Source organism: Cervus canadensis, chromosome 4, assembly GCF_019320065.1.
Source record: "Cervus canadensis isolate Bull #8, Minnesota chromosome 4, ASM1932006v1, whole genome shotgun sequence".
NCBI lineage: Eukaryota > Metazoa > Chordata > Mammalia > Artiodactyla > Cervidae > Cervus > Cervus canadensis.
The window spans coordinates 65,200,229-65,214,403 of NC_057389.1; the positions used below are offsets into that span (position 1 = coordinate 65,200,229).

General features: G+C 48.6%; 1 protein-coding gene across 3 annotated transcripts in view; it reads right to left on the minus strand.

The window, feature by feature from the left end:
• LOC122439222 overlaps positions 1-14,175 on the minus strand; it is a 43,189-nt gene that overhangs the window by 13,033 nt on the left and 15,981 nt on the right. The window contains exons 2-3 of one of the 3 annotated variants that reach the window (XM_043464312.1): positions 13,364-13,495; positions 5,232-5,319 (exon numbers count right to left, since the gene is read on the minus strand). The exons of 1 other annotated variant lie outside the window; for it this stretch is intronic. In XM_043464312.1, coding sequence (XP_043320247.1) covers positions 5,234-5,319; positions 13,364-13,495 — 218 coding nt within the window. In that variant the 3' untranslated portion in view covers positions 5,232-5,233. The remainder of the gene's footprint in view (positions 1-5,231; positions 5,320-13,363; positions 13,496-14,175) is intronic. One more of the 3 variants, XM_043464310.1, reaches the window with a different exon arrangement.

Here is a 14,175-nt window from a genome sequence, read left to right on the forward strand (position 1 = left end):
AGAGCCAAGCTCATAGCCAAGCAAGACAATGGGCAGGTGCTCCAGCCATCTCCTCCAACCCCCTCCCACCTGCCGCGTTATGGGGAAGATGACACTGACCCCAGATGCACAGGCCGGGTGAAAGCATAAGAGAGATTGGTTTCCAGGAGGAAGAGAGCAGCATGAAGACTCACAGGCAAGGGCAGGATACAGCTTGGGCCACAGGCACCACTCAACTTCTGGACCCTTCACTGAGCCCCCTCATTCCTCCAAGGGGCACCTAATGGCTGATGGTCAAACCAGAAGTTTTCCTCCGTGTTCAGTTTTTGGGAGAAGGAAGACCAGGCTTCAAGACGGAGAGATAAGCCATGCATGGGAGCCCAACCAACTTCCAGCAAGATTTGCTGGGAAATGAGCACAGAAGCTAGGTGGAGACAGTTGGTAGGAGGTAGAAACCAAGGGCCTGCCCCACCCACTCAGCCTTAGGTGGCCTGCTCTTGCTGGGTCACTGATTGGCACACTCTTGCAGATGCACCTATTGCATCAAAAGGATTTCTTCCTAGGTGTCTGCTGAGAGAAGGGAAACAAGCCTTAGCATTTGCTTTTGGCTAACAGTCCTGAGATCCCATCCTTTTCTCCCTTCACTCCAGAAGGGCCTGTCAGTGGAGACCTGAAAAAGTAGGGGGAAGTGAGACCAGGAAGCCCAGTGGCATGAGAACACAATGGGTATATCCTTGTCCAAGACTCTGATTCCATCCATTCTCCCAGACGCTGACAGCTCGGCTCAGGCCCTGACCTTGTGCACATGCCCTACCTCAAGCAGACTCAGGTGGGTGGTCCCTCACCTTCTCTCATGGCACAGCCTTTTAGGATGAACTTGGCAGACCCTGTAAGCAACCCCTCCTCTAACCAGCCTGCCATCCCCAAAGAGGATGTGTTCACCTCCCCCTGACCTGAGGCCTGGTCCTCTTCTGTCTGGACCAACATGCCTTCCTGGCCATATCTTTCCTGAGGCTGGCACTCTTGATGAGCTAGTAGAAGGGCTGGGATGGGATGGGACTGGTCCCCCATCTGTGACAAAAGGAGGGACCCCTCTCCCTGCAGCCCATCATTTCACCTCACAAGGGTGAGATGATCCTGGGGTGGCCTCAAGAACAGTCTGTCTACCTTTTTCCTGGGAGCTGATACAGACAGAGGAGGACGTCTCAGAGGCATGCATGACCTGTGGTGATCCAGTCAGCCTGCACAAGGGTCTGAGGCAGGTGGGTCTGGAGCTGTACAAAGTCAGGGTTTGTGCTCAGTGCCAAGCCCTCCTCCTGACTCCATGTTCTTTCTCCTCTCCACCTCCCCTGCTTGTCCTACCCATTCAAAGTTCTCCGTGCAGTTTTTGAAAGTGAAAGTCGCTCAGTTGTGTCAGACTCTGCAACCCCATGGTCTATACAGTCCATGGAATTCTTCAGGCCAGAATACTGGAGTGGGTAGCCTTTCCCTTCTTCAGGGGATCTTCCCAACCAAGAGACTGAACCCAGGTCTCCCACATTGCAGGCAGATTTTGAAGTTCTGTATTATGCTTGCAGAGGAGGGTGGGAAGGTAGGTGCAAGGCCCATATAGCCCAGCCACCATGTCTGTTTCACTCTGAACTCCACCAAAAGGAGGGCATGAAGGCATGGCTACATGATCATCTACTTCTGTGTGGGATACAGAAGGCGTGAGCTTTCCCATCAGGTGGTTCTCACACCCCAAGGCAAGGGGTGGAGGAGGGACTGAGTGGGTACAGAAAGAGGGCAAAGGGCAGGGGGTGAAGGATAGGACTGTAGGCAGGACTCCCTTACCCAATGTCTCCCTGGCTCAATGTCTTGTTCCTTCTAGCTCCTGAATCCTCCCTGACCTGATCTCATCACCTCCCAGCCTCCACAAGCCCTGCTCACAGTGAGCAGGTTAAATCCTCAGGGGACTATGAACAATTCATCTTCAACCCACACTTTGAGGGGCCTCTTCCCTAAGCAGCAGATGGCAAGTAGGAAAGGATCAGTCAGTTCCCTCAAGAACAGAGGCCCCCAGCACAGGCCCCCGAGTACAGGCTTCCCCAGGCTAGGGCCCCCAGGATACTTTCCCAGCATAGATTCTTCTAGCACAGACCTCCCCCCAGAAGAAGCCCCTCTCCAGGACAGACTCCCCCAGCTTTGAGTAAACTGGAGAACAAGTCCAGGATGCTTGACAAGGTTAAGAGAATCCCTCCAAGCAGAGCTCACCCTGCAACAAAGGCCCAAGTGCCTAGGAAGCTGGCAGCCCTAGCCTTCATAGTCAGGCCCCAGCTGTGGGGAACATGGGTACCAAGACACACCTTACAAGCCTGGTCCCCACCTTTCTGAAGGGAAGTCCACCTCTCAGGCCTGGGGTTCTGTGGCAACCCTGCCTCAGCACTGACTACTCTTGAGAGCTAATTTGCTTGCTTGTCTTGCTCAGATGTGTTCCTGTATGTGGTGTCTGTGTGCACACCTGTTCTGTCAATGCAGTACCAGAACTTGAGTCAAATGTTGGTCACATTTCTTCCAGGCTATAGACCTGCAAGGATTTCCCTCAGGAAACACAGCTCAGTGCTTACTCAGAAGCCAGGCAGTGCTGGAATCATCCTCAGCTCAGACACATGCAAGCCAACACAATCAGGCCTCAGTTAAGTCCCGGACTCCTTCCTGTGAGCCTTGGCTTCCTCACCGGGAAACAAAAGTAATGAGGACCTGCCTCCAGGTGCGTGGGTGGCAAGTCAGTGAAAGAACCTCAAAGCCAGATTAGCAAGAGTGATGTTAAACCCACACTCTGTGCCTTGGCAACACAGAGGCACCTTGCCAAAGAGGATGAGGGGTCCCCAACAATCCAATAGTGGATATTATTTTTTTGTTAGTTTATAAGCAAGAATTGAATTTAATCAATTTATATATATATATATATATATATATATATGTTTTTTCAATTAATTTATTTATTTTGATTGGAGGATAATTACTTTACAATATTGTGATGGTTTTTGCCATACATCAACATGAATTGGCCGCAGGTATACTTATGTCCCCCCCATCCTGAACCCTCCTCCCACCTCCCTCTGCACCCTATCCCTCTGGGTTGTCCCAGAGCACTGGCTTTGGGTGCCCTGCTTCATGCATCAAACTTGTACTGGTCATCTGTTTTACATATGATAATGTACATATTTCAATGCTATTCTCTCAAATATCCCATCCTTACTTTCTTCCACTGAGTCAAAAATTCTGTCTCCTTTCCTGAGATTCCTTAATAAAACTGGGAATAGAACTGCTATATGATCCAACAATTCCACTGTTGGACATACACCCCAAAACCAGAATTGAAAGGGGCACATGTACCCCAATATTCATTGCAGCACTATTTACAATAGTGGATATTTTTAAAACATAAACAAAACTCAGAATTTTGTTGAACTCTCTTCTGTTGCAGTTTGGCAACGTTATATTGATAATTTCGCTTGTCAGTGCCTAGGGCTTCTAAGGGCTTCCCTGATAGCTCAGTTGGTAAAGAATCTGCTTGCAATGCAGGAGACCCTGGTTCGATTCCTGGGTCGAGAAGATCTGCTGGAGAAGGGATAGGCTACCCACTCCAGGGTTCTTGGGCTTCCCCTGTAGCTCAACGGGTAAAGAATCTGCCTGCAATGCAGGAGACCTGGGTTCGGAAGATCCCCTGGAAAAGGGAAAGGCTACCCACTCCAATATTCTGGCCTGGAGAATTCCACGGACTGTATAGTCCATGGGGTCGCAAAGAGTCGGACATGACTGAGTGACTTTCACTTCACTTCACTTCAGGGCTTCTAAGGCCTTCGTCACGTCCAAGAAGTGATGAAGGTGGACTGTGGGACAGGGAGGTTCTCAGTAGATGTCAGCCTGAATTCCCATCAGCCCCGCCCCTGACTTCTCCTTCATCCTTTCCCTCTGGGTTCCAGCCCCTTCCCAGATCTCCTGCCCTGTACCTTCCTCTCTTTCTCCAGAATGCCTTTCATCACTTGACATACTACATAGTTATTTTATTTTTCTCTCTCCTCCTTCTTTCTTGCTTTGAAAAAAAAATTTAATTTTAGCACATAGCTACTTCATGATTTAAAATTTGTTTACATTTTTACTAGTGTATAATTTATATACAGCACAGTGCAGATAGCTTAGTTGATGAAGTTGTGTGTATTTTTACAGTTGAGTGACAATCACCCAGGTGATGATTTAATGCATTTCCTTCACCCCAGAAGGTTCTCCTGTGCTGCTTTCCAGTCAATACCCTCAAGAAGTAATCCCTACTGTTACTTTTATTCCCAGTGTTTAGTTCTGCATGTTTTTAAACATGTATGAAACTTTCACTTCACTTTCATAAACAGTTTTGTTGTTGTTGCTCAGTCATTATGTCATGTCCAACTCTTTGCAACCCTGTGGACTGCAGCCCACCAGGCTCCTCTGTCCATGGGATTTCCCAGACAAGAATACTGGAGTGGGTTGCCATTTTCCTTTCTCCAGGAGCTCTTCCTGACCCAGGGACTGAACCCACCTCTTCTGCTTTGGCAGGAATATTCTTTACCACTGAACCACCAGGGAAGCCCACATGAAATAATATAGCATATTTCTTTTGCTCAATTTTATGTCTGTGACATCTACCCATGTTGGTTGTGAAGTGTTATCAGTCATTTGTTTTGTTTTCTTTGTTTAATTGCTTTTTCCTACTGAGTAGTATTGTATGAATATGTACTTTATATATACACTTTATCTGTGTGAGTTTAGGGCCATTATGAACATTCCTGTGTCTTTGGTGGACATATGTACTCATTTATGGATATATATTAAGGAGTGAAATTACCAGATCATAAGGTATACATATATGCAGCATTAGTAGATAATGACAAACAGTTTTCCAAAGTGTACCAAGTTACACATCTACCAATGCCATATGAGAGTTCCAGTTGCTCCATATGCTTGCCAGCACTTTCTACTGTCAGGCTTTTGATTTCAACTATCTCTAATGGCTCATGGATATGAAGAAGAATCTCACTGGGGCTTTAATCCATATTTCTCTGATGACTAATTATGGTGCCTGTTCATTTGTATATTCTCTTGTGAAAGTCCTATGTGTTTTTTTCTAAGGGATCCCAGGCACTTTAGTAGGGTATTCAGTAAAGATGTGCTAAATGAATGGGTAAAAAATGAATCAACAAAATGGATAAAATCCACCAGAATAAGAGGCTTACCCTCACCACTGGCTGCCACTATGCTTGTCTTCAAAGATCTCCAGCACTTTGCAGATTTGTCTCCTTTGGTTGGGCTTCCTGGGTTGCACTAGTGGTAAAGAGCATACCTGTCAAAGCAGGAACTGTAAGAGATGCAGGTTTGATCCCTGGGTCAGAAAGATCCCCTGGAGGAGGGCATGGCAACACACTTCAGTATTCTTGCCTGGAAAACCTCAAGGACAGAGGGTCCTGGTGGGCTACAGTCCACAGGGACACAAAGATTCAGACACAACTAAAGTGACTTAGCAGCAGCAACAGATCCTTTGGTTACATGCATAAGAGTTGTGGTAGAACTGGGGCACTTTGGGAAGCTATTAGAAAGGTCTGAAACAGGATGCCAGCTTCCCAGCTGAACAGCTTGGCAAGCACATTGCTAAACACTGCCAAGCTTGAGGCACCCCTTTATGGCTCTGGGTTTCAGAGAACAGAGAGGGAGGTATGCAAGCAACAGGTACTGACACATTTATACATTTCCCTACCATTCACCAATCTCTACTTTCTACCCAGTCAGATCCCACCCCTTCTCTCCAGCCCAGACTGCACCTGACATTCATGTTCCTACTGTAACCTAGGCAATCTTGAATTCTCACCACTCAGCAAAGGGCAGGACAGAAGAGGGTGACAGTTCTCAGAATGAGAGGACTATAGGAAGTATAGCAGGCCTGAGTCCCAGAAGTGGGGAGGTGTGCATGAAAAACAGAAATACACTAGGAACCCAGAAGAGGAGGAAGTGCAAGTTTCACACCCAGAGTAAAATCCCAGTGGGGAAATCTAACCTGAAAATCCTGAAGTACAGGATTAGGGGGTGACAAGGGGGCCCTTGTGGGAGGATCCAAGTCTAAGGAAAGGTGGAAAGGAGAGCAAGAACACTGCCTGAATTCAGAGAAGTGATATGTAAAGATTCTGTGGCCTCATTGCTGACTGCAATGGGCACACAAATCCACGCCTCATTCCTGCACTCACCGATGTAGCACTCTTTGAGCACCATTACATACCCACCCTCCACTAGACATCATAGATAAACAAGCAAGTTTCTGATATCATGTAGTTCACATGCTAGCCAAGTAGATAAAGGCATAACCATGCATAACCAGTAGTCATGTATGGATTTGAGAGTTGGACCATAAAGAAAGCTGAGCGCCGAAAAATTGATGCTTTTGAACCGTGGTGTTGGAGAAGACTCTTGAGAGTCTCTTGGACTGCAAGGAGATCAAACCAGTAAATCCTAAAGGAAATCAACCCTGAATATTCACTGGAAGGACTGATGCTGAAGCTGAAGCTCCAATATTTTGGCCACCTGATATGAAGAACTGACTCATTGGAAAAGACCCTGATGCTGGGAAAGATTGAGGGCAGGAGGAGAAGGGGACGACAGAGGGTGAGATGGCTGCATGGCATCACTGACTCAATGGACATGGGTTTGGGTAGACTCTGGCAGTTGGTGATGGATAGGGAGGCCTGGAGTGCTGCGGTTCATGGGGTCACAAAGAGTCAGACACGACCGAACGACTGAACTAAACTGAAGTTAAAAAAAGTCTCACAGTCCTCAAGAAAACCATTCTAAATCCTACAGGACCTCAAAGAGTGAGCTGGAGAGTTCTTGGGGTGGCTACAATCTTGAGCAAGTTCCGGGAGTTGGTGATGGACCGGGATCCTGGCCAGCTGTCATCTGTGGGGTCACAGAGTTGGACACGACTGAGTGACTAAACTCACTGACTGATGCAAAATTAGAGTGTTAGTAGAAATAAAAACAAAGTATCCCAGAAACTGAGCAGGCGGTGGTAAGGGAGGTTAAGTCAAGGGGCTGCCATAACTTGACTTGTGTTTAGAACTGTCATTCTGGTGGTAGCCAAGGGAGAGAAGTGGGGAGAGCCTGGGGAAATGACCATTGTGAGGGATGTGGAGAGAGCATCTTGGCCAGGTCGGGGGTGGGGAGACTTAGCTAAGAAGTTGTGGGGGCCAGTGAGAGGCCCTGGAGAGGCAGAGCTGAGGGGGCTGAAAACCCTGGAGGTGAAGATTCAGCGGGAAGGAGGACTCAAATCTACTTCGGGGTTTCTAGCCAAGGAAACTGAAAGGTCAAGGGTTCACTCAGTCCAGGTTGAGGGAGGCAAGGAGAAAGGTTTGAGGGCAGGTGGAGAAGAGAGCCCTGGATTCTTCCTGATTATCCCACATTCAGCCTCTCCTCTCCAGCAACTTTCCCAGGCCCTAGTGAAAGTGAAAGTTGCTCAGTCACGTCCAACTCTTTGCGACCCCATGCCAGGCTCCTCTGTCCATGGAATTCTCCAGGCCAGAATACTGGAGTGGGTAGCCATTCCCTTCTTCAGGGGATCTTCCCAACCCAGCGATGGAACCCAGGTCTCCTGCACTGCAGGCAGATTCTTTACCATCTGAGCCACCAGGGAATCCCGGTGTAATTCAGAGAGTGGGATCTGGGAAGTTCAAAGGCGGGAGAGAATATACCTCCTAACCCTGACCACGTCTCTCAGACAGACCTGAGCCACATCAGGACTGGGCTGTTGGAGTGAGCTCTCTTCTGGGGACCCAAGAACCATACTCAGAGTCTGTGAGTACCCACAGCTATCCTTCCAGGCCAGGGCTCTAGACGGGGCCTCCCCCACTGCCCTAAGCCTCCCCCGTTGCCCTGTCCCTGGCCTACTCTCCAAACCAATAATGGAAACATATCATCTGACATATATTGTGGAGGGGACAATGAGGAAAAGTTTTTTGAAGATGCAGGATGATCTATACTTCATTTACATATTTATTCACCCATACAGCAAATAGTCACAATGAGGCTGCAGCTGCGCCAGGTGCGGAGCGTGACCACAGAGGATAAGGCAGACCTGGCCTCTGGCTCCTAGGGCAGGTGTCTGGGCTACTCAGCAGTGTCTCCACCCCAGAGACAAGATGCAGCAGATCTCTAAGGTAGTAGTTGATTAGCTCAGGAGGGCAAATAGTGGATTGAGGGCTGTGGGGCTGGTGTCAACTTACCATGGCCAATAATGAATACCTCTTGGCACCAGGGCCAACACAGACTCCCTGGTCTGGTTTCTTCTGCGTGAAATAAGAGGGCTCAGCTGCATAATTTGAGCAGCTCCTTTAGCTCAAAGATGTATTGTTCTGTTCTCCTCTTTTGCTGAGGAGGAGCCCTCTACCCTAACGGACTGACTTTGCAGGGCCAGGCAGCTGATAGGAAAGTAGGAGTAACTCCATGCAAATTTCCTCCACTCAAAACACTTATGTTTCCTAGAAGGCCCAGCTGTGCATCTTCTGGTTTTTTAATGGCTGAGCAAGATGCTGGTAATTGCTTACCATTTTAAGCACTGTTTTCTAGCAATATGGCATTCTGGTTAGAATGTAAATCTCACAAGGGGATAAGGAGGCAAAGAGACAAAACTTATGACTTCAGGATGGTTCAGATTCCACTTCTCACAACAAGGAAGGGAGAAGGGATAAGCCCCATTCTTGTTCTTGAAGAAAAGGTAGATGGCTGAGGGTGAAGGAAGGCTGAATTCTGAAATGCACGTGTTTAAAAGAAATTATAAAGTAAAATAAATTGTAAAATCCAGCACATGGGTTCTCAGAAGGAGGCTGGAGAAGCACAGGAGGCCCTCAGGAGAGCAAGAGAGACAGGGCAAATGGAGTCAACCTTTAGACAGGTAGACCAAAGGACAGAGAGTCTGGGCTGGGCACTGCCCCAAGCATGAAATCTGCAAGGAAATGCAGAGGGTGGAGAAAGCCTTTGTACGAAGCCTTTGCCCAAAACACTTGTCCATGTGTCCTTTCTTTCCTCTGCCACCAAATTTGCTCATTTATTTGTCTACCCATTTTTTTAACCACTTGTCCATCTGTCCCTCCATCCACCTCTGCATGCCACAAGCATGTCGAGTGCCCAGTATAAGCCAGGCTATGTACAAAAGGGATTAATTTCTGGTCCAAAATGGAGATTGAGCAACTGCCTCCTATCATACTCTGTGCCAGAACAGAAGGAATCGCAGAAAACTGTCAAAGGTGATGAGTGGAGCAGGGTGGGAGAATGAGGTGGTGGGGGCACATATAGTTTGTCCTTCTGTGCTTTCTTTTTCCGTAATGCCACTATACCATCACAGTCACAAATGAAGGAAGAAAGGTGGCCCAAATGAAACATAAATCCTGAGGTGGGAATCAAGGGTACAGTCACACATTGCGTGTGTGGATTCTTATAAAAAATAATGAATACACATTTTTAAAGGTATACAGTGGTTAAGTCTGATGTGAGGGTCGGACTCCTCCATACTGTAGGGAAAGATACAGAGGGAAACTTGGTAACAAAGTGTATTAGTCTACTCAGGCCCCCACAACAAAATACTGCAGACTGGAGTGGCAGAAGCAACAGAAATTTCTGGAGGCTGGAAGTCCAAGTTCAAGGTGTTGACAGAGTTGGTTCCCTTGAGACCTCTCTCCTTGGCTTGTACATTAGTGCCTTCTCTCTATGTCTTCACGTGGTCTTTGCTCTGTGCACACATCCCTGGTGTCTCTCTGTGTCTCAAAATTTCCTCTTCTTCTAAGGACAACAGTCAGATTGCATAGGGCCTACCCTAATGGCCTCATTTTAACTTAATCACCTCATTAAAGGCCGTGTCTCCAAATACAGTCATGTTCTGAGGTACTACGGGTTAAGATGACAACACAGGACTTGGTGGGGAGAAACAATTCAGCCCATAACACAGATAATAGTTTCAACAAGGACAACAATAAGAAAATGACAGTCACAAAACACACATCTTCCATAGGCTCCTAGAGGAAACGTATGAGCCAGAATGAATGGAACCCTGTCCAAGGCAAGTGTGATAATGCAGGCTCACAATCAGGCAAAGTTCAACTTCAATGAACCGTCTCTAGGAAAGGGCCTCACAACGTCTCTCAAGGGCTTGAGAAGCTGGTACCCTACCAAGTACATCTCAAAACTATTGAGATTATTAAATGATGCCTTTATACTCTCTATCTTCTCCCCGTCCTTCCACAGCCAGTGAGTTGGGTCTTCTCACCACAATCAACATTCTATCAATCCTAAGGGGGAAAGGGGGCATCCAATGTGGGGGACAGGTTCACCTCACCTGTCCCCCACATTGGATTGAGGGCTTGGCCTCAAGGATGACAGTACAACTGGCCAAGGGCAGGCACCCTGGGCAAGGCTCCTTGAGTGGGAGAAGTGAGGGGGCAGTGCTCAGCACTTGGGGTGCTGGGGGCAGTTTGGCAGTCCTGGTGACTAAGACACCCTCCAGTAGGGAAAGAAGGGTATGGGAGTGCCAGGATGTTGCATCACAGATCTAGAAATATAAACACTCCTCAAAGCAACACCAGTGTTAACACTAGCAAGACGTCTTGGTCCTCAGCTGTTTGCTTGCCATCTCCACAGCTATGTGCCTGGCCCTCACCCCCCTGTCTGTGCTGGGCCTGGGGACTCAGGCCTCCAACAGCCAACCTATCAGGTGCTTTGAGAACCCCCAGTATGAAGAGATGGTGCAGCTGACCCAAGATGGGCTGGGGCAGATGGCCGAAAGGAAACAGATAGTGGTGATTAGAGCAGGCATGGCAGGGCTCACTGTTGCCAAGACCTTGCAGGATGCTGGCCACCAGGTATATGTGGGGAAGGATCTGGGAGGGTCCTGCATGGGGAACTTGGACAGAGGGAGGTGGACGGCCTTAGAGAGTTGGGGCAGGGGACTGGGTCTAGGGCTTAAGACGGGGGTAGAAGGGCTAGGAGAACCGGATGGTCTGATTCTATAACAGAGGGAGACCTGGGGAAGAGGAAGGAGGGCTGTGAGAGCCTGCTAGGAGGGGGTGTGTCCATCTTCACTGAGGTCAGGAAAGGGCCGTCTTTCTAGGTGACTGTCCTGGAGGCCTCAGGGTGTGTGGGTGGCAGAATAGAGACCCACAGAGTGCCCGGAGCACAGTGGTATATGGATCTGGGTGCCATGAGGATACCCTACAGCCACAGGTAAGGTTGGGAAAAGTGTGGGCGGGTAAGGAAGACTGGGGGCATGGGCAGTAATCTCATTTGTACCCTCAGGATTCTAGTTTGTGGAAGTGATGAATAGCCATGGAGAGGTTAATGCCACTGGAAAAATTCATTACTTTTTCAGAGAGAAGGGAACACAACACAGCACACAAGGCCCTGGCGATATATTGGGATGGTCAGAAAGCAGAAGACAAGAGCAAGCAGAAGGTACAGACCACAGCTTTTACTGGAGTTTCTGAGGGGAGGCAAGGTAGGACAGAGTAAACAGCTTAGACTTGGCTGGTTTGAATAATTACAATGGGCTCTGGGCATGGGTCTAGGCATGGTCTCTGGTTGCCTGGTACCTGGCCCTGGGTGAATTAGGGCAGGGGAAATATTGGCTTGGTGTGTGGGTAGGAGTATGGCCTTAGATCAGCCAGGCTGCACAGTGAAAGGAGAGTTCTAGGCAAGCTGACATGTAGGAGAGACATAAACACATGAAAACATAAACATAAACACATAGGTTCGGCCCTATGATGAATGAATATCAAATAGAAGGAATCTAAGAACACACAGTTAGAACACACAATTTGAACTAGCAGTCAACATCAAGGCCAAGACAAATAGTAATGAGTGAGAATCTTTTCCTGGAAGTCAGTACGGCTGGATCTGACCCCATCTCACAGCCTCAATGTTTCATTCTATATATTGGGCATAATGGCACTGCCCTGTCTGCTTAGAAGCCCATGTGGAGGACCCTGAAAGCTAACTGGGATGGGAGAGTACATTGAAAAGTCAAAAGTGGCCTAGTAGGTTTGCTAACAATGGTAATAAAGAGTATCCATTGAGGAGGATGCAGTGTCTGATAGGAGCCCTGGCACCAGGAATTGGCACCAGTTAACCTCATGAAGGGTCATCCTAAAAGGGAGTCCTGCTCCATGGATAATGCAGGGTGGTGGAAAATGCTTCCTAGAGACTTGGGAAAGATGAACATGGCCTCCGGGGAAGATAAGACCAGAGGACCCTGCCACTGCGCTCTTCATGCCGCCTCCTGGGCCTTGAGACCAGAGAACTCAGACAAAGTGAGAAGGATCTTGGTCAAAATAGAGGACAAGCCTGGTGTGATGGACAAACCACGAGAATGGTGGCTCTGTTCCCTCGTGGCCCTGCTGCCATGAGTGTAGTGCCAAGGAGGCCTGCAGTTCAGCCTTTGGACAGAGGCCAGTAGCTGCCAATAAATCTATGGGGAGCAAAGACAGAGGCCCTGGAACAGGGACAGCTGGCAGGCCTCCTAAGCTACTTCTTAGGATCATATGAGGCTCATACAAGTGAAGGGCTCTGCAGAGTGTGTATACATGAGAAGTAGCACAGAGAGTTAGCTGTTTTCCTATTATTAGGGCCAAGAAGAACATTTTGAGGCTGTCAGAGCCCAGTATGGCAGGCATACACACGGTAGCCCGCAGGAGCCTGGCTGAATGGCCTGGCCACACCACTCTGTCCAATTCTGTTTCTCCTTGTCCCTGGATGCAAAGCAAGGGTTCTCATGTTGGCTTCCAGATCCCCTGCCTTCTCTCCCTGGACATGGTTGGCTGGTTTCAGCAATACCTGATCACAGTAGGGAACCTGAGCCGTGGGGCCTTGCAGATGGTGGACGACCTGATGAATATGTATGGTGGCTATTACCACACCTTCTTAGAGATCCTGCGTAACTTCATCTTCTTCTCCCAGGATTCCCGATGGGAAACAGGCTGGTGAAATGGGGAAATGGGCATGGGTGAGCCAGTTACTAACCAGGACATTTTGGGACTGGTAGAAAGCTTAGATAAATTGGGTGGAAAAATCCCAAAAGAAATGGGGAAGTGGGAAAGCAGGGGTTTCCAAACTCCAATGAACTCAGAATCACTAGGGGCCTTGTTAAACACAAAAGGTTGAGCCTTACCCTGAATCTCTGATTCAGCACATCTGGGCTAGGACCTGAGAACATGCCTTTCTGACATGTTCCAGGGGCTGCTGCTGCTTTCTGTCTTTTTGTTTAGGAGCCCCACTTTGAGAACCTCTGACTAAGAGGCAGTCACATCAGGAAGGTACGGATCTGCTTTGCTCTAAGCCTCACCTGCTTTCTGGTTACAGACATGAGGGTCCTTACAAGGTGCCTCACTGTCTTTCAACCAAGGAAGATGAATCAGGGGTACTAACTCCAGACTCCATCCATCAAACCCCTGGTCACTGTCAGGATAGTCTGAAGCTGCAAAAAGAAAAGAAACCGAGACTCACTCTCCCTCAGAGTTCTGTGACCTGATTCCTACCAAAAAAAAAAAAAGTGCTACAGATATTCAGGAGGGGACATCAGAGCAGGTCCATTAGAGGGCTTAGCCTCTGTGCAGTCCAAATGGCCCATCCTCTGCCTAGCCTTGTCCATCAACATTCCTCCTCCTGTCTCTCCCTTGCCTGCTCACTCTCAGACTCGATGAAATCACTGGGGGCTTTGACCAGCTCTCCCATGCCCTGCATGCTGCTCTCTTGCCCGGGACAGTTCAGCTCCACTCGCCACCAGAAGAGGTGGAGTCATACGGAGGTCACGTACACATCACCTACCAAACGCCTGACCCTCTGAAACCCAGGGCAAGTCTGACTGCTGACTGCATGCTTGTGGCCACCACAGCCAAGGCTGCCCAGCTCCTCTGTTTCCAGCCACCTCTATCCCATGGCAAGGAGAATGCACTGCGATCCATCCACTACAGCAGTGTCACCAAAGTTGTTCCTGGCCTGCATGCAGAGTTTCTGGGAGCATGAAGGTCTCTTTGGGGGTGAGTCCGGCACTGATCGGCCTTTCCTCTTTATCCACTACCCGTCATACCTTCCCGGATGGCACAGGAGTCATCCTCACCTCCTTTACCATGGACGACAACTCCTCTTTCTTTGCTG